Source organism: Bos taurus, chromosome 7 (genome assembly GCF_002263795.3).
Source record: "Bos taurus isolate L1 Dominette 01449 registration number 42190680 breed Hereford chromosome 7, ARS-UCD2.0, whole genome shotgun sequence".
NCBI lineage: Eukaryota > Metazoa > Chordata > Mammalia > Artiodactyla > Bovidae > Bos > Bos taurus.
In genome coordinates, this window is record NC_037334.1 from 90,148,233 (window position 1) to 90,169,464 (window position 21,232).

The 21,232-nt window shown below is 37.1% G+C and overlaps 1 protein-coding gene across 1 annotated transcript in view; it reads left to right on the forward strand.

Moving 5' to 3' along the window:
• ADGRV1 (adhesion G protein-coupled receptor V1) overlaps positions 1 to 21,232 on the forward strand; it is a 541,233-nt gene that overhangs the window by 21,336 nt on the left and 498,665 nt on the right. The window contains exons 2-9 of the mRNA XM_010807603.4: positions 8,289 to 8,473; positions 10,594 to 10,743; positions 11,889 to 11,984; positions 14,756 to 14,860; positions 16,358 to 16,471; positions 18,302 to 18,867; positions 19,232 to 19,502; positions 20,110 to 20,439. Of these exons, the coding sequence (XP_010805905.2) occupies positions 8,289 to 8,473; positions 10,594 to 10,743; positions 11,889 to 11,984; positions 14,756 to 14,860; positions 16,358 to 16,471; positions 18,302 to 18,867; positions 19,232 to 19,502; positions 20,110 to 20,439 (1,817 nt within the window). The remainder of the gene's footprint in view (positions 1 to 8,288; positions 8,474 to 10,593; positions 10,744 to 11,888; positions 11,985 to 14,755; positions 14,861 to 16,357; positions 16,472 to 18,301; positions 18,868 to 19,231; positions 19,503 to 20,109; positions 20,440 to 21,232) is intronic.

Here is a 21,232-nt window from a genome sequence, read left to right on the forward strand (position 1 = left end):
GTTGGTGTGAGGTAAACGTTTTATTGTTTACTTTTTTGTTCCTTTTTAATATGGTATCACATATATGTCATTTACAGGTGAATAAAATCATTTTCCTTAAAGTTGTAAGTTATATGTATATATAAAGATAAGAAACATTTATAGTCTGAAAAACTATGAGACTATTCCTTTTATCATTTAAAAGTATTTAGCCTTTCCTCAATTTATAACATTAGATTGTTTGATTTTGAACGATGCACATTTAAATTCTGTTTTAGTATGGAAGAAGGAAACAGCCAATTTTTTGTAGTAGTTGCCAAATACCGATAACACAGATTAAGAATTCTTAGAGGCTGAATAATTGATGATGTGAATGATGAAACCTCTGTTGTTCCACAGGAGTAATTCTATAGTTTGAGAATGCCCTTTAGTAAATGTAATAGAATTCAAGTAATTCTAAACTTGAAAACCTTGCTCCATTAGGATCATATTTTCAGTATGAATTACCTGGGGGTCCCACTGTGGGAAGGATGCTTGCTATGGCGTGGACAAGACAACAGCTGAAGCTGAAAAATCAATGTAACCCTTCAGTTCTGCACTAGTAATCTTTTTCCCTCATCCTGTCACTCACAGAGATTGTCCAGTTTTTATTGTGAAACTTAAAGAGACCAAGTTAACATTCAGATTGATGAAAGGTTATGTATGAGAGTTGATTGCTTCAAAATCGGCAAATCAGTTGAATTCTCCTGTTTTTCTTTACATTGTTATCTGTTGGGTCCTGATTTTTGTTTATGTATTTTTTTTCTGATTTGTTTCCACAGACTTATTGAAACTTAAAGTAGACCATTCCCATTTATGTAGAATATAGTATACTTGGTACCTTTTCTATGGTACCCATTAATAAGAGGCAAGATGAGAGGAAGGTAATATCCTAGATAACAGAATTCAGAATTCCATGATTATTAGAGCATATCATGTTGGCAGGTATTGTTTTATAAATGAAACTTAGTTTGTTTATGTGCTAAGTAATGTGAGTGAAAAGGCTTCCCGGACAGCTCAGTGATAAAGAATCTGCCTGCCAGTGCAGGAAAAGCAGAGAGTGCCGGTTCAATCCCAGGTTCAGGAGGATCCCCTGGAGGAGGAAATGGCAACCTACTTGGTAATCTTGCCTGGAATACCCTGTAGACAGAGGATCCTCATGGGCTACAGTCCATGGGGTTGCAGAGAGTCGGGCATAACTTAAGTGACTGAGCACAGCAAAATGCAAATGAAGAATGAAATTAGCAAATACCAGATTTTCAGAAGGGAAGAAAGAGCTAGACATCCAGGATAAAAGGAAGAGAAAGGAATTAATGCCTGACTAATGAAGGAAAGTTATGACCAACCTAGACAGCATATTAAAAAGCAGAGAGATTACTTTGTCAACAAAGGTCCGTCTAGTAGTCATGTATGGATGGGAGAGTTGGACTGTGAAGAAGGCTGAGTGCCGAAGAATTGATGCTTTTGAACTGTGGTGTTGGAGAAGACTCTTGAGAGTCCCTTGGACTGCAAGGAGATCCAACCAGTCCATCCTAAAGGACATCAGTCCTGGGTGTTCATTGGAAGGACTGATGTTGAAGCTGAAAATCCAATACTTTGGCCACCTGATGTGAAGAGCTGACTCATTTGAAAAGACCCTGATGCTGGGAAAGATTGAGGGCAGGAGGAGAAGGGGACAACAGAGGATGAGATGGTTGGATGGCATCACCGACTTGATGGACATGGGTTTGGGTGGACTCCAGGAGTTGGTAATGGACAGGGAGGCCTGGCATACTGTGGTTCATGGGGTCGCAAATAGTCCGACATGACTGAGTGACTGAACTGAATTTGAGGAATCATGATCTTGGGATTCCTTAGGACAGTTAGAAGTGCATTATCTTTTTCAGTACATTGAATCAGTTTGGTGTATGCCTATCTTGCTTTGTTCTATTGTGCAGACATTTTTCGTTTGTCTGTTGTAAATTTCCTCACTCGTAATTGTCCATTTCAGAGTGGAGGGGGAAATATTATAGATGGTGGTAATAATTGCATGGGGGCCTGCCTGATGGTTCAGCCTGGGAGAATTTGCCTGCCAGTACAGAAGACACGAGTTCAATCCCTGGGTCAGGAAAATCCCCTGGAGAAGGAAATGGAAACCCACTCCAGTATTCTTGCTTAGGGAATCCCCTGGACAGAGGAGCCTGGTGGGCTTCAGTCCATGGGGTCACCAAGACTTGGACACGACTTACCAACTAAACAACAGCAACAATTACATGAAAACAGGAAAGACTGCTGGTGTGGTGTCCTTTCACAGATGTTTATGAATTCTATGGCTGTTGAGTATGAGAGTGGACGAGGAGGGATCTTCCACTTGGTATATCCAAACATGAGTTTATGGTGTCTTAGGTTTGAATTTAATGGATGAATGTTTATGCTAAAAGTGACTGAGTATCTAAACCAAACTGGCTGTAGTAGAAAATGTATTTTACTGCCTTAGCCACTGAAACGGAGAAGGCAATGGCACCCCACTCCAGCACTCTTGCCTGGAAAATCCCATGGATGGAGGAGCCTAGTAGGCTGCAGTCCATGGGGTTGCTAAGAGTTGGACATGACTGAGCAGCTTCACTTTCACTTTTCACTTTCATGCTTTGGAGGAGGAAATGGCAACCCACTCCAGTGTTCTTGCCTGGAGAATCCCAGGGACGGAGGAGCCTGACGGGCTGCCGTCTATGGGGTCGCACAGAGTCGGACACGACTGAAACGACTTAGCAGCAGCAGCAGCCACTGAAAAGGCAAGGGTAAAACTGGCTTCAGGAGCTTGAACTTGAGTATCAAGACTTGGCACTTCTCCACCTCTTAGATCTGTGTTTGGCTGTGTTGCTTTACTTTCAGACTTCAGAGGAAGCTGGTCCCAATCAACATGATCCTGAATCCAACAGTAGAGGGAATCTGCATCTTTATGCTTAAGCAAAAGTCTCAGAATTGTGTCTTAAAAAAATTGTTTTTTTAAATTTTATATTGGAACTATAGTTGATTTACAATGCTGTGTTTGTTTCAGAAATACAGCATAGTGATTCAGCTATACATGTATCTATTGTTTTTCAAGTTCTTTTCTCATTTAAGTTATTACAGAATATAAAGCAGAGTTCACTATGCTATGAAATAGGTCCATATTGGTTATCTATTGTATATGTAGTAGTGTGTATATGTTAATCCCCCATCTTTTCTCTTGGATAATCGTAAGGTTGTTTTCTAAGTCTGTGAGTCTGTTTCTGATTTGTTACTAAGTGCATTGTATCATTGTTTAAAACTTCCACATATAAGCAATATCATATTTGTCTTTGTCTGACTTACTCCATGTAGTGTGATAATCTCCAGGTCCGTCCATGTTGCTGCAAATGGCATTATTTCATCAGAATTGTCTTGTTGACTTTCACTGGCCTGGTCTAAGTCTGTGCCCACCCCTGTGAGTAGAATCAGGAGCAGGGCCCCTCTCTTCAGCGTCTTTGTGTCCTCAGTGATTAGCACAGGTGTTACACAATGCATAGTAGGTGCTCAGTGTGCAGATGTTAGGTGCAACTGTAACCTGTTCTTCTGAAAGCAACCAGTTTGCATTGTTAGAGCCGTTCTAATATATTCCTGATTTTAATTTTGAAGGATTTTTGGTAGAATTAGGTGACTTGTTGGATAGGCTGAATGAAAAGTGAAAATCGCTCAGTCATGTCTGACTCTTTGCAACCTCATGGACTATACAGTCCAAGGAATTCTCCAGGCCAGAATACTGGCGTGGGTAGCCTTTCCCTTCACCAGGGGATCTTCCCAACCCAGGGATCGAACCCAGGTCTCCCGAATTGCAGGTGGACTCTTTACCAACTGAGCTATCAGGGAAGCCACATGGATAAGCTGAATATAATTACTAAAATCCAAGAACATGAGATTTTATATCTGCATATTATCTGGACTCTGTCCAAACTTCATAGTATAATTTGGGATAGACATAAAAAAGTAACCTAAATATGAGTATTGTTTAAACACAATAAGAGATTAAGAGATAAGAGATCCCCTACTGACAGGAAAAAAAAAATTTTTTTTTGAATCATGCTACCGAGGAGTGGGAGTCATGAGGGTAATGTAGATGATAGTTGGAAATGAGAGGATTTGAATTTTGGAATATCATGATATTACAATTTAGAGGAATGAGTCAGTAAAACTAAAATTACTCTTTCATGATTGTGACAGAATATGAAATAAGCACATAGTGATCTTTAAATGTATGTTTGAAATTCATTTTATAGAGACATTTAAAATAGGTGGTCTGGTGGGTTGTGTAAAATATTCTTTAAATCTAATAAGAGAAAAAGTGACCTGAAATAGATGTAAGACTTTTGTGTTGTGTCAGTTGCTAATGCCTAATCTTCTGAGTTTAATAAAGGGAATTCCAAAGACAGGACTTTTAGTATGATAGAGGAAAATGTACCTAGTTACCCTAAAAAGAAGCTATTCAGCACTTGTGTAATTATGCCTGTCTTCTGATGGGAACTTCACTTTCAAAGCTTTTTCTGCATCATCTTAACTTCCATTGAATGCCAGCTTTGCTTCAAAAACTTTTCTTACAAGTTGAAAAGATGAAAGCAGAAGCGATTCAGTTATCAGTGATGTCACAGAATTTGAGGCATTTCCAATCATGCTTTGTTTGTTCATTTTGCATAATCTCAAAACTCACTGATGTGCGCCAATCCAAAATGAATTTAGTGACTTAACCACAGCATCTAATTGCGTGGGAGATTGAAAGAATGCATCATTTGAGCTCATTGGCCCTGGCATTAAAAGATGTTGTTAAATATTTCAAATAGTCAAGAGAATCATAGTTTCAGTTAAGCAAATGTACTGTTTATCAGAATAATAAGGTGCAAACTTTTAGGAGACTCATAATTATACAGTTTTATGAAAATCAGTCCTGAATATTCATTGGAAGGACTGATGCTGAAGCTGAAGCTCCAATATTTTGGCCACCTGATTCGAAGAGCCGACTCATCAGAAAAGACCCTGATGCTGGGGAAGATTGAAGGCAGGAGGAGAAGGGGATGACAGAGGATGAGATGGTTGGATGGCATCACCGACTCGATGGACATGAGTTTGAGCAAACTCCGGGAGTTGGTGATGGACAGGGAAGCCTGGCGTGCTACAGTCCATGGGGTTGCAGTTGGACATGACTGAGTGACTGAATTGAACTGATGGTGGTTTTGATTATTGTGTGTAAGTTTAAAATAGTAGCATGCTTGGAAATGTGTAGCATAAATGACCTCCATATTATTGAAGACAGAGATGTGTGGTTTGTAGGAATGACAGGTAGTAGACAGTCTCATGTGGTTATGGGTAGGGGGTCTGGAGGTGAACTGGGTTCAAATCTTGCCAGCCACTTACTTAGCCAAGGGATACTGCGTGTGTTAACTAATATCTGTGCCTTAGTTCCCTGAGCTATGAAATGGGGTTAATAATACTGACGCCTTCACAGAGATGTTGTAAAGATTTAAATGTGTTACTGTGTGTAAAGTACCTAGAACAACACTAAGCATTTGCTGTTGTGATTACTTTCTATAGGTCTTAAACTTTTTCTTCAGGATATATGGAATCTTACCACAGGCTTCCCTCATGGTCTAGTGGTTAAGACTTTGTCTTCCAGTGAAGGGAGTGCAGGTTCAATCCCTGGTTGTGGAGCTCAGATCCCACGTGCCTCGCAGCCAAAAAAAAAAAACCAAAGCATAAAACAGAAGTCATGTTGTAACAAATTCAATAAAGACTTTAAAAATGGTCCACATAAAAAAAATCTTAAAAACTCTGTTTAATAATGTTAAAAAAATATGGAAAGTCTGCAGTAAGTTCAAGTGGATTGCATTGAAAAATTTAGTAATTAACTTAAAGCTACAAATGTGGTTTATTTTGTCTCCTCTAAGACACATCCCTCACACTTCCCAGGTAGGCATTGATTGTTGAACGTGACAGATCACAAGTTATTCATCCTTTTCACGCTATGACTCAGTCTCACTCTTTCTCACTTAGAACTGCAGGTGTCGTCTTATTTCAGCTTAAGGTTCTGTCACATCTCAGGTTCAAGCAATTGCGTTTTCTTTCAAAATCACAACAGACCAAAGTTGTCTTTTTCTTCCACATCCAGGGCCTGGGTTGCTACCTCCATACCCCCTTCACTCAGCATCCTCTTTCTTGTCCCTAGTTTCTTTCTTTCCCCCTGTTTGTCATAAGTGAGATGTAAAATTATTCTGGCTTTAGAATTCCACAGATCTTCATTTGTCTCTGGTTTAGCCCAGCACGCCCAGTTTCCCGCCTCACCTAGGCTTTCCCAGTGCACACTCCTGGCTTAGAAGTCAGGGAAGAGATTGCAGTTGATGAGAAAGAACTATCTACTATCTTATTTCTTCTCCCAAGTCCCTTAGCCCCATGGCAGGCTTTCTAGGAGAGAAGGCACAGGTGTTAAAAATGTCCGGAATATCTGTGCCCGTTGGTCTGTTGGAGGAAGGGGGATCCCTTCCAGGGCCCGAAACTGGGCTCTTGTCTAACACTTGGAAATTAATTGTCCGAGGAGACACATGTGCTGACAAAGCAAGAGATTTTATTGGGAAAGGGCACCCGGGTGGAGAGCAGCAGGGTAAGGGAACCCAGGAGAACTGCTCTGCCGTGTGGCTCGCAGTCTCGGGTTTTATGGTGATGGGATTGGTTTCTGGGTTGTCTTTGGCCCATCATTCTAATTCAGAGTCTTTCCTGGTGGCACACGCATCGCCCAGCCAAGATGGATGCTAGCGAGAGGGATTCTGGAAAGTGGATGGACACACGGTATCTCCTTTTGACCTTTCCCAAATTCTTCCGGTTGGTGGTAGCTTATTAGTTGCGTATTCCTTACCAGGATCTTTTGTCATAAAATAACTCACGCGAATGGTTATTAAAGGGCCTGGCCAGGGTGGGCGGTTTCAATCAGTGTGCTTCCCCTAAGGTCTATATCTCTTTCCTGGACTCTTATCTGAACTCTGCGTCCCTGTCTACAAATTTTGCAGCCTCACACATGTGAGACAATCCCAGACTGCCTTGTTTGCATATATTCCACTGAGTAGTTTGCCTTTTAACCCTAAAGTACATTAAGAACATGTGTATCTGGTGGTTCCTAAATATGAAGCCTTGTGTAGCCATGTGGCAAAGGCAGCTACATGAAAATTTTATTACTTCTTGACCAAGGTAAAGATTAATAGGAAGCATTTTGGTTCATAGAGTACGTAATGCAACTTTTTTAAAAGCCATGAACTTGTTATGTTCGGGTGGCTGCTCACATAATCCTTTGGAATCTTAATGATCCGTGAGATAAATTGCTTACATTTTTAGAGATACATCTGCATCACAAAACATCAGCTCTTTCAAGAGGCCCCTGTGCTGTTGTGCTTTTGAAAACACTTGAATCACACAGAGCTGAAAGTAGGAACAATATTGGCATCTCATAAACACACACATTGTACAAAGAAGAAAACAATAAAGGTTATGGGAAAGAAAGTAAATGCTTTGCCAAACTTGCTTAGTTTTAAAGAAGCATGGGCATTTTCTAAGAAGTGATACTAGTATTTTAGCTAGTACAATGGGAGAAATTTAAGTCCCATTAGAAACTTAGGTGTTCTTTCAAAGGATTAGCATTTCCTTGCAATAACTGAAAAATTTTAAAAAGCATTCTCAAGACAAAACTATGGGAAAAGTAGATATGACCAAGAAATAAACTTTGGCTCTCACTCACTGCCTTGTGTGACCGTTCCAAGAGTTTTGCTCATATTGATACTTGTATAATTGTCAAATAGAGAATGTCACATTAAGATTATCAGTCCTTTTGATAATTTTAGTTTTTGCTTGTCTTTTACAGTTTGATTTGGGGGAAGATGGGCTTTAATTCAGTTCACATGTTGCTGCTTAGGTTTTTCTTAGAATAAATTGGAGGGACATTTAATAAACTAAATTTGATAAATAAGTGTAAGGCAAGTTATTACTATTATGTTAATGTGCAAGTTAAAGGAAAAAAAAGTACTTATGAATAGTAGACAGTACCACAGAAGAGTATTGTCATTTTTGACTTATTTCTGTGGCCACACATTTGAATTGGATAGCTTAATATTTGATACATCTTTATGTCTTATTGCTTAGTAGCTCTTCACTCTGTGTTTATATCTGTAGACAATGCACCCTAATGAAAATATATTGGATATATTTTGTAAACAAAATCTTTTTCTTTTTTTTCTCTATAGGGATGCCCTCTGCATCTTTATTAGTAAATCTTCTTTCAGCTTTATTCATCCCTTTTGTGTTTGGAGAAACAGAAATCAGATTTGCCGGACAAACAGAATTTGTAGTTAATGAAACAAGTACAACAGTTATTCGTCTTGTTGTTGAAAGGATAGGAGACCCAGCAAATGTTACTGCGATTGTATCGGTAAGAGATGACAGTAGTTCTATTTTTACAGAAATAGGTAGGAAATGTCGTAGTGATCAGAATGTCTTTAACTGTTTGAGATTCTGAGTAGTTCCATTATGATAAATAATTTGCAGATAAACTGTTCATTCTTTTTATATGTCTTGGAGGTTTATAGAGTGATCTAAGGTAGCATGTGTATTTGACAGTAATAGTATTTTAAAAATATAGACTGATTATTTAAAAATGTTAATATGCTTATTATATTTAATATATGCCAATATTAGCATATATTAATATATTTATATACTAATATATTTATTATTATAAATTAAATATATTAATTAAAATTACATATAGTAAGATATTTAATATATGCTAACATAATATGCTAATATATTTAAAACAAATATAAACCAAAAATATCAGTATTTCTAAATAAATTTTTTTTGGGATAACTTGGATTCTAGTTATTCTCTGCTTGGATTTATTGCTTAGAATCGGGTGACTTAGAGAAAAATATATGAAATTTTAAATGTAGAGGAATGGCAATTAAAAAAAACCTTTATGTTAGAGAGCTCCTCTTTTGGGAGAAATTAAGTACAGTAAGTAGAAGTGAGAAATAGAAATTTGATAGAATATTGCTCTATCTTGCACACACTTTAGTTAGTAGATGGGTTGTATGTACACGTATCTGCGTTTGTATTTAACCAGAAAATCATGTCATATGAACACTAAGGACATTGATATATTTGAGGCCCAAACTACTTGGAATTTTTTTTTTTTAAGTTTTTTTAAGCGATAGGTTAAATCGTCAAATTGGGAAACACTGTAAAAAGAGACAAGAAAAACTAAGAACCCCAATAATATAATTTTGTGCATTGCTTTTGGTTTTTAATTTATGACATGTTTGTATTTATTTGAATTTATTTTTAGTTTGATTATATATTTATATATTTTTAGTTTATTATATTTTATAGCCTTTTACATATAATTTTGATCATATCCTGATAACTTTTTCAGATCGCTCTGTCATATTCACAACTTTTCTTGATGGTGGCATCATTTCCCAGTCATTTCTCAACAGTTTTTCATTGAGGTTGCTTCCAGTTTTTGCTGTTGTAAATATTGCTGTGATGAAAGTGTACACATACATACCAATTTCTGCATATTTTGGATTGTTAAATGATTTGGGGGTTATAGGACCATGATTTTCTCTTTGTATCCATGTCTTTTGATATTTAACACTTTTGAAAGACTGTGCCAACTTTTTTATTAAGGTATGAATACAAGTTTTTTAACACCCTTAACAACTTACTTGGATTTCTCAAGTGTTTAAAACTAACTTTATTTTTGTAAATGAGAACTAGACATTGACTATAATATCCCCATACATCCTTCATTTTTTATTTATATTCAATCATGATTTTTTTCTAGTAGCTAAGTTACTCATTTTTGTATTCTTTGGCAGAAAAACATCTCATTTGGATTTTCACAAGAAGTTGCTGCTTTATAATTTCATAATTATTGCTCCTTTGAGAATCTTAGCAATGCTGACATTACAGAATGAGGTCTTAAAAAGTTCTGAGGAAAAGTTTATAATGACTAATAAATTTGGTATACTGAAAATCGAGTCTTTATTGGTGCTGTGGGAGAATATAAATAAAGCTTCAAGTTGAAAGTTTTGGAAGGAGTAGTTTCATTAAACCCAATTTTTTTCCTGATGTCTTTTGGCAGGCTACTTACACATCTTCTTTGGGAGAGTTTTAGCTACAGTTGATCTTCTTGTTAGGTTTGCTGTAATCCACATCAAATCAATCAAGAGTGGAGAAAAAAAAATTCACATCATTGTTTTCCTATGTGATTATTACTTTTCTATGAAATTATCCCTTTACCTTCAAGAGAATAAACAAATGTTTTTATGTAGAATCATTTCTTTTTATAATGCTTTTGAAAGGTGATTTTTATCAGTTGTTAGATATTTGTTTAGTTTTTGTACATCCTATTTATAAACTTCAGTGTCATTGGGTGGTTCATGGTTTTTTTTTGTTTTTTTTTCTGTTGGTTGCTGTATTTAGCATCAATTCTGCTTGTCCTAACTCTATGTTATGTAAGAACTGTCTATTTTTTGCATTTGATAGCTGTATGGAGATGACACTGGGGACTTTTTTGACACATACGCTGCAACTTTTATACCCTTTGGAGAAACCAGTAGGACAGTGTACATAGCAGTGTGTGATGACGATTTTCCCGAGCCGGATGAAACTTTCATTTTTCACTTAACTTTACAGGTAAGTCCTTTTTTCCCCCCTGTTAAAGCTTAAACTTATAAAAATCTTACAACACTTAAGAATCAGTTTCTGTAGAGATAAGCCAATTTAAGTGCTTGGTGGTGGTTTTCATAGAAGCCAGAACTGACAGTCTCGTTGGCAATTCCATGGTCTGGTTATTCCTCAGACAATCTTGTGTAGAAGATTCTGCAGCTAGTTTTTGGATTAACGCAGCTTTATTTGGGAATTGCCGTGACAGATGCTCAGGGAAAGCTCGTCGTCCCTTTGGCCCGTTTCTCTCTGGTCCCTCCCCTGCTACCAGCTGCACAAAGAATGACCGTGACGTCTGAGCTCCAAGGAGAGGGCTACAAAAGCAGGCCTGGAAGTGGGGGCCCTGTGCTTAGAAGAACTTTGGAGTGACCCTGGGAAAAACGCTTGACCAGCCTCAGGTTTAATCGTCCTTTATGACCTGATCTGTTAGGTTGAGGCAATGATGGCTAACACTGCTCTAGTTAATTTTTCTCCAGTGGATTACAAGTTTTTTTTTTTTAGAAGAATTGTGTTGGTATGATTAAGATTTTTATGAAATTGGTACTGGAAGCAATCACGTTTTGCTTTTGTAAAAAACTTTTCTCATAATCCTTTATGGTGCTATTAAATATCAATAAAAATGTTGTAGCACACTCTTCCCATACTTATTAGAAAAACTGTTGTACTGTTTTAACTTTATTTTGACTCTACAACTGATAGAAAAACTAATTCTTTAAGTTCTAGCACCTTCTATAGTATAAGAAAAGAGTCATGTTTGAACCCAATTTCATAGTCACTTAATTCTCTGTTATATTGTGTCACAGAAAAACCTGAAAGAACTTTTTGGCCAACTCAATATTAGTCATGAAATTTAAGTAATTAGAATATATTACTAGCCAGTAATGATTTAGAATTACAAAAATTTATATTTTAACATGATTAATGGTTTTAAAAACTCTTTTGAAGAGTTCTTTTTTGGGACTTCACCATGTTGACTTAGTTTGAATATATTATCTTAGTCACATACTTGTATTTTAATTCATTTTCTGAATGATTACTTAAAGACTGAAATGCTATTAAAATAATTGTTTTACTCTTGTTTAATGGGTTAATTTATTTTTTGGCTTTTGTTTTAGAAACCTTCAGCAAACGTGAAGCTTGGATGGCCCAGGACTGTTACTGTGACAATATTATCAAATGACAATGCATTTGGGATTATTTCCTTTAATATGGTATGGTTATAATTTTATTTATCTTGTGATTGCTGGATAATAGTTTATTAAATTTTTGGATAGCTTTTTATGTTACCTAGTATCATCCTGTGTAAACATCCTGTATGTGTACATAAGATTTGCTCAATTCATCCATATTCCACATTCTGTAGACTGTCCTTCTGTTTTATCTAAGATTACTTAGAAGTGAGGAGGCCTGTACAATCATGGTCATCTCTCGCCCTAATCTCTTTCTGCTGATCATTCCGCCTGCTTCATTTGTTCTCTAACTTGGATGTTGTCTTAGTTCAATCTGCTATAAAGAGTATTAGTACATAGACTGGGTGGTTTAATAACAACAGAAATTTATTTCTTACGGTTACAGAGGCTGACAAGTCCAAAATCTGGGCATCAGCAGATTTGGGGTTTGGTGTGGGCCCTTCTGGTTCATAGGCAGTTCTCTTTTTGCTGTGTTTCCATGTGGTAGAAGGGGCAAGAGAACTCTTGGGTGTCTCTTTTATAAAAATACTAGTCTCATTCATAACAGTTCTGCCTTCATGACCTACTCCCCTCCCAAAGGCCCCAGCTTCCAATAACATCACATTGGAGGTTAGGATATGAACATGAATTTTGAGGAGGCACGGACAGTCAGTCTATAACAGATGTTGTAACTCAGTTCCTTTTGCTTGATATCCCCAACTGCCACTTAAAAAAAGCATTGTCTGTTAGCCTCCTCTGAAAGTTTGGAGTGATTCGAGACAAGAGAAATACATTGAAAGATCACTGAAAAAAAAAAACAAACCCTATAGTAAGCTTAAATTGAATAGCAGACATTATAGCTCTTAAAAATTCTATAATTATTCTCTACTTGGAGATTTTCCTATTAATTAGTATTTCTTGAAGGTTAAAGCTCCATGTCATCCCTCTTAGTTTTGCTCAAAAGTTCATTTTTTTCCCTCCCTTATCACTAAATTCATGTGCCCCTGGTTAGTCCTATGTTCAGAGGGTTTTGTCTTTAGAATCCCTCCCTGATAAAAATCGTATTCAGCTCCGAAATAAAAACAGAATTTGTGTTAAGTGGAATGATATATTGCAACTACATTTTAGTCTACAATAAGGTTCCTGGTTTTTAGAGTCTTTTGAATATGCTACTGATTATCATTACTAAAAGATGATGTGACCCTCCCATCTTGTTATCTATATTCCAATTTGGGTAACTCCTTCAATTGATGTATGTCATTTTCCTAGCACCTTAAATTGTCTTTGAAACAAGGTGAGCTATAGATAACATGATCTTTAGAGTTGCAGTATCCTTATTAAAAAGGATATGTGGATCATGCCAATGTAGTAGACATTTTGTAACCTCCCTTATTATAGCATTTACAAAAGTTAATTAATCAAATCACTTCTTTTTGAATGATAGGGAATTATTAGTTAATTATGAACCAGGCTCCCTTAATTGCTTGATTTTTCTCCCCACTGCCTTTACAAAACTCACTCCCAACTCTTTATCCCCAACCTCATACTGGTTAGTTTAACATCAGAATGAATCCCGGTCTCTAGCATTGTCCCAAGTTCCCAACTGTTGTGGTCTCATGGGGGCCCAGCAGTTTCTGCCTGGGTACCTGCCCTCTGTGATTAAAATTGAACTAAGTAACTGATGAGCTTGCAGTCAGTACTTTGGTTTCCTAAAGTACCTAGTCTGACTTTGGTTTCCAGACTGGATGATGATTGTATCGATGATGAAGGTGACGGAGATGGTGATAATAATTATAGCCAACCTTTGCTGGCCTTCACTGCGTGTCCTGGACTAGGATAAGCACTTAGGCATGAATTATCTCATTGCAACCTCATCAGAACCCTTTGAGACAGGCATTCCTACCCCTGGTGATGGATGGGGATACTGAGACCTAGGGGTCACCTGCTGCCTTGGCTGGCCTATACCTGGCCACTCACCTCTTCTACCCTGAGTTTCAACCGGCCATGCCAACACTTTCCAACACTTGAAGTCCTGGCTCTTGCTTCTCCTCAGTAATCATGTCTTGAAAAAATTCATTCAGTTCAGTTCAGTCACTCAGTTGTGTCCAACTCTTTGCGACCCCATGAACCGTAGCACGCCAGGCCTCCCTGTCCACCACCAATTCCCAGAGTCCACCTAAACCCATGTCCATTGAGTTGGTGATGCCATCCAACCATCTCATTCTCTGTCGTCTCCTTCTCCTCCTGACCTCAATCTTTCCTAACATCAGGGTCCTTTCAAATGAGTCAGTTCTTCCCAGCAGCATTAGTCCTTCCAATGCACACCCAGGACTGATCTCCTTTAGGATGGACTGGTTGGATCTCATTAGCAGCTACCTGTTTTCAGTGGCAAGCTGACTGATGAGGAAGAAACCATGGTTGAGAGCAAGGCTGAGCCACAGTCCCAGTGAACTGCCCGGGTCTGGAGGCACAACTCATTCCTGTGACCTCCTGGGCCCCTGGGAGCCTTTGAATTCATCACCTTTCAATTAGGTAACCTTTAAGATTCCTCAGTAGAACAGCTCGTTGTTGGCAGAAGCAGGGCAAGAACCTCCATCTTTTGCCTGACTAGTTTTATGTTCTCCTCATACAATTATTTGAACCTTCTAAGCCTTATTAGCTATAGTTGGTGAAGGTGAGGAGACCCCACATTCTTGAGAGCACAAAGTAGATGGATTTGTCTGTGGAAAATTAGGATTTCTAAGGTAGTAACAGTTTGTACGAGCTCCTGCCTCTGGTTGATCAGCACCTGATGGTCTTTGCTCTCCCAATAGCCTTTCTCAATCACAGTGAGTGAACCCAGAGGCAGAAATGAATCTGTGCCTCTTACTCTCATCAGAGAAAAAGGAACCTATGGGATGGTGACTGTGACTTTTGAGGTAAGTTTACTGTGAAATCATTTTAAATGGTAATGCTTAGAACTCATACTAGATCCCTGCAATTTAAAAAATCAAGGTCCTTGGTATAATAAATATGCTGTTTAATGAAAATGAAATAGAATGCTTTCATCACCTGGTAAACTTCATGTTTAATATAAAACTGTTTTCCTTGCTGCTTGGAATATACTATGCTTCCATGAAACACAACAGATTATTTTAGATACAGGATAATAATAAACCACAAATTAATAACAATAATTCTACAAAATTCATAGAACATTTATGACAGATCTCTTTAAGGATATAAAATTTTAAAATGCTCGTGGGTTCCTTAGGCTTACATAAAATTATCTAATATGTAGTCTTCCCTATATACATTCTCCATTTAAAAAAATACACTTAATGGATGGTGGTAACAGCAGTCACATTCCAAAAGCTGGATAAAAATTGGCTGCAGAAATGATAAGGCATCATCAGGTTATAGTGTTTTCAACTCTCTGTGAATGTCTGAAGTTATTTTGTCGAATCGTGAGCCTTTTGTTCTGTTGAAATGATTACAGCTAACGTTCGTGGAGCACTTAACATCGCTCAGCCCTGGTGTAAGTGCTTTACACTGATTATTGCTGCACGTGAACTGTAGCTCTTCCCAGGACTCAGTGTCCCTCATGCCATTTAAAATGTTTTTTTCCATAGTCCTCACCATCATCCGCCACGCATTTATTTATCTTCCATTTGTTCCCTTTCATTAAATGTCAGGTCCTGGTGGGTAGAAAGCTTGCTTTGTTCTCTGCTATATCCTTAGTACCTAAAAGAGGTCAGACGCAGAGTACTTAATAAAACTTTTTGAAAGGAATATGATTTTATTAAATATTTACATCTAGCCTGGTAAGTGGACCTTATTTCCTCATTTTAAAGATGGGGAAACAGCCACACAGGGTTGTTAAAAATACCTCATCCAAGGTTACAGCACCAGGGGTAGAACTGGTATTTGATTCCATTACTTCAGAGAATATAATAATTTTGAATGCATTCTGCTCAAGAAAAAGTTTTTATAATTTTTTTCCTCAGGCTTAATATTATCGTTGAGAAAAGAGAAAACTCTTAGAAACCATGTCGTTTAATCTGCGTGTGTGCTAAGTTGCTTCAGTCATGTTCAACTCTCTGTGACCCTATGGACTGTAGCCCACCAGACTTCTGTGTCCATAGAATGAATTCTCCAGGCAAGAACAGTGAGATTGAACCTGGGTCTCCCACATTGCAGGCAGATTCTTTCTTCGCTGAGCCCCCAGGGAAGCCCTTGTAGTTTAATTATAGTCAAGATCTGTAATTATATTATGGGCCTTGACTCCATTAATTAAAAGGGCAGACTTAATACAGGTTAGTGTCATTCTTCTTGCAAAACATTTTAAAGTAAGTTTGCCAGTTTATATCACAGTAATGCTTTCTTACTCTAATGAAATGTTTTGTGTTTATTGATGGCACCATGTTTTTTTGCAGGTAGAGGGTGGCCCAAATCCACCTGAAGAAGATTTAAGTCCAGTTAAAGGAAATATCACTTTTCCTGCAGGCAAAGCAACAGTAGTTTATAACTTGACAGTACTTGATGATGAGGTAGGATGTGTTAAATGCTTAAAAGGAACAAGGGCTCTCTGTATTATAGTCATGTTAGAGAGTATTATGTCAAGTATTAAGTTGTGTTCAGTATTTGAAATTATTCAAGAGCACAGTCATATATAAGGTCATGTACTGCAGCCAGATATGCCATAGCTGTTAATGCCTATTTTGGAATAGATCTTGTTAATATCTACCTTATTTAATTCACATTAAGTTGTATATCTGAAAGGCGATGAACTTGAATGTAACTGACAGCCACACTCAATACAAGCATTTCAGCATTTTGTAAACCTTGGTGATTGATTTTGCTAGTCATTGCACTTTTGAGAAGGTATAGTGTTACTTACCCAGCATAAATGTATTACTATAAAAGGAAAGAAAATTCTGTTGCAATTGATATTTATTTGTTTGGATGTTTTAAATGTTCACATTCCTAGGAAGGCTTTTGTTATTTTCAATTTCACAGTGAAGCTACCAAGGATTGAAATATATGACATAGCTAGAAAAGAGTGAATTTGTACAGTATATACAGGGATGTTTCTTATGAGCTAACCAAAAGAAAACATGCCTTTTAATACAATAACCTTAGCAGTAATACCAGAAGAAAAGGGATAGCTGGGAATTTATCCCTCTACCCTCCCACAAAAAAATCATGAAACGAAATCACAACAAATCCCAAAAAAGATGAATTAGAAGACATTATTGGAAAAGAGTATTTCTCTTGAAAAAGTGAGATATTGAATAGCGCTGATAGCTCTAGCTCACTGGTTATGAAAGCTAGCAAAACCCGTTTGTTTTTAGAACCTGGAACATTGAGCAGGTTATAGTTTGGGGGCAGTGATTAATACACATTTTAATTGTAAGTTTGAAAGACTATGGTTAATAATATAGTATTCTATACTTCAGAGTTACTGAGAGTAGGGCTTAGGCATTCTCTCCACACATACATACATAGAATTAACTGTGTGAGGTGATGGATTTGTTAGTATCTTGATCTTTGTGATCACAATGTATATGTATATCAAATCATCATATTGTACCCATAAATATATTAGTTATATATTTTTATTCTTCAATAAAGTTTGAAGGAAAAAGATCTTCAGTCAAACCACTGCATTTTCTTTTTTGAGATAAATAGCTTTACTTTTTCTATTTCTATTGATGGAGGCAAAAGTATATATTATTTCACTTTCATTCATTTATAGTGAAGTAAAAATTCAAATAGCACAGTAGAGATTATCCCTGGGATTTCTGTGTAGTTAAAAAAAAAAGTTTAATTTTAACAGTGTCATCATTTTGCCTAAAGTGACTCTTATAGCTTGTTTTCCAGAGATACATGATATGTATTTTGAAAATCATATAATTGATATCATGGTTAAATCTTGAGATAGGAGCTGCTTAGAAGCAAGAATAATTGATATGATAGAAAAACTAACAATTCGTGTGTGATGTTTATTGTAGTCTACCAAATTCATAAATAGTATGAGACCTCGAATGTTGCTTCTGATCCTGCACACCTGATGAAACTAATAAGAACTTGTTTTTCTGTCAGATCTTTAGTTCTCTAGAGATTGATCAAGGTTGAAAGTCATTATGCTGATACTTCATTTCTTATTCGTATCATTGCTTTATCTAAAATATGTTATTTACCTTTGGAAAATAGTTTAGTAAATAGACAGTGAACAACCCTCCTTATCTGCTCCTTTCAGTTAAAGATTTTTTTTAAATTGCTGTGTAATTGCATTGAAATATAAGTACTTTTTACACTTGTGTTTTGCAGGTGTGTTAGCTATTGATGTTTTGCCATTGCTTGTATTTCTCTGACAGGTACCAGAAAATGATGAAATATTTTTGATTCAACTGAAAAGTGTGGAAGGAGGAGCTGAGATCAATACCTCCAGGAGCTCAGTGGAGATCATCATTAAGAAAAATGATAGTCCTGTGAGATTCATTCAGAATGTTTATTTGGTACCTGAGGAAGACCACATACTCACAATTCCAGTGGTTCGTGGAAAAGATGACAGTGGAAATCTGATTGGATCTGATGACTGTGAAGTTTCTATCAGTTATGTTATCATAACTGGGAATTCAACAGCACATGCCCAGCAAAATTTAGACTTCATTGATCTCCAGCCAAACACAACTATTGTTTTTCCACCTTTTATTTATGAATCACACCTGAAATTTCAAATAGTGGATGATGCCATACCAGAGATTGCCGAATCGTTTCAAGTTGTGTTACTAAAAGATACTTTACGGGGAGATGCTGTGCTGTTCGGCCCTTCTGTTGTGCAGGTCACCATTAAGCCAAACGACAAACCTTACGGCGTCCTCTCGTTCAACAGTGTCTTGTTTGAAAGGCCAGTTATAATTGACGAAGATACAACAACAAGGTAGGATTTATCTTAAACCTTCTATTGCTGCAGTTATTTAGTATATTACTCCAGGATTTGATATTAGTGGTGTTGGACACAGTGCTGAACTGTTAAGGATATGTGTAATTTCCTTGACCGTGGTTTCACTGTTTTCTTTCTTATTTGGGGAGTGATACTTAAAACACATATTTAAATATGCAAGCTAATTCATGTTACGGTAGTTTCCTAGGGCCTATCTTCATACCTACTCCTTCATATTAAAAGCAGTCATTCTTTATGGTTTGGATTCTGCTTACCAGTGGCTAGTGGCCAACTTGATGTTGAAAATACCCATTTCAGGGGAAAAAGAGTGTATTATGTGACCATATCATATTTCTTCCAGATTTGAAGAAATTACAGTGGTTAGAAATGGTGGCACTCATGGAAATGTTTCCGTGAACTGGGTGCTGACACGCAATAGCAGTGATCCCTCACCAGTAACGACAGATATCAGGCCAAGATCTGGAGTTCTGCATTTTGCACAAGGGCAGATGTTGGCATCAATTCCTCTCATTGTCGTTAATGATGATCTTCCAGAAGAGGCAGAAGCTTACCTACTTCAGATTCTACCTCATACGATACGAGGAGGTGCAGAAGTGAGCGAACCAGCTGAGGTAGATCTCTTGCTACGCTTTGCTTGTAGAAATACTTCTGTGCTCTCGAACAGACAAAGAATTTGATCATACACATCTTATACATGTTTAGTTTGATACGAAAGGAAGAGCATGGGTTTTGGAAGTGGTGGTTAATTCCCTTGCGAAAGGTTTGTCCCATCTGTAAATAAAAAGTTTGTTCTTAAAAAAAATTCCACAAAGTTTTCAAATGTATTTTTAATTCATCTTCTTTTTGTAGTTGTTCAGTTGCTAAGTTGTGTCCGACTCTTTTGCGACCCCATAGACCGTAGCCTGCCAGTCTCCTCCGTCTGTGGGATTTCCCAGGCAAGAATACTGGAGTGGCTTGCAATTTCCTGCTCTCAACTCAGTTGGGATCTTTCCAGCTCAGGGATCGAACGTGCATCTCCTGCATCGGCAGGCAGATTCTTTACGACTGAGCCACCTGGGAAGCCCAATTCCTCTTTTACTCTGTTACTTATATGAGTAATCATTTTTAGATATGATACAGAATTACACATTAAAATTCAAAATAGCCTAGAAAATAAACAGTTTGGTGATCTCAGATGTGAGAATTTTGCTCTTTAATGTTTTATTCCTTTATCTGCAGCTTTTGTTCTACATTCAGGATAGTGATGATGTTTATGGCCTAATAACATTTTTTCCTGTGGAAAACCAGAAGATTGAAAGTAGCCCAGGTGAACGATGTTTATCCTTGAGTCTTACAAGACTGGGAGGAACTAAAGGAGATGTGAAGATATTTTATTCTGCACTTTATATTCCTGCTGGAGCTGTGGACCCTTTGCGAGCGAAAGATGGCATCTTAAATATATCCAAGAGAAGCAGTCTCATTTTTCCAGAACAGAAAACCCAAGTCACTATAAAATTGCCAATAAGAAATGATGCATTCCTTCAAAATGGGGCCCACTTTTTAGTACAGGTACTTTAATGATTAAAATAATCTCAACTTTGGTTCAGCAACAAGTATCCTTACCTGAGTGAGAGAGTTAATTAGTCATTATTTTATCCTTATTTATATTTTGGATTCTGTTGCTTACTGCAAGTTATGTAGGGAATCTAAAGAGAAACTGTCTGCCCCTCAGGTGTATAAGGATGAATAAAACAAGGGTTATACTAAGATCAGTGCTTTAATTATGAGATAATAAAAGCAGATCAGACATACTAAGGTCAGTGTTTTAATTATCCAATAATAAAAGCAGATCAGACATGAAAGGTAGGTCAGTATAATTCATAATTTAATGGAGTTATTCATGAACTGTGAGTAGGGGAGGGCCGGGAGAGAGCCAGTGAGAGGTCTGTCATTCTTTTGAGTTGATTTGGGAAAATGTGACATAGAAATTTGGATTGTAGAATAAATACTTTTTTCATGATGGATATAGCAGGGAAGGCGTTCAGAAATGAAAAAAGCAATATGACAGAAAATTGTGTAGATACTTTTAAACAGTATACCAAAAAAATCTGTTAACATAGGTAGAGTCTTTGGACTTTTATTACTTAATAAGAAATAAAGCTCTCATAACATTTTTATATCTTATTTCTTTTATTTCTTAACTTTTATTAACCAAAGCATTATTTAAACATTTTTTTAATTTAAGTTTTTTAGCCATATGGCTTGGCATGCGGAATCTTAGTTCCCTGACCATGGATCAGACCCATGCTGCCTGCAGTGGAAGTGTGGTCTTAACTGCTGGACCGCTGGGGAAGTCCAAACC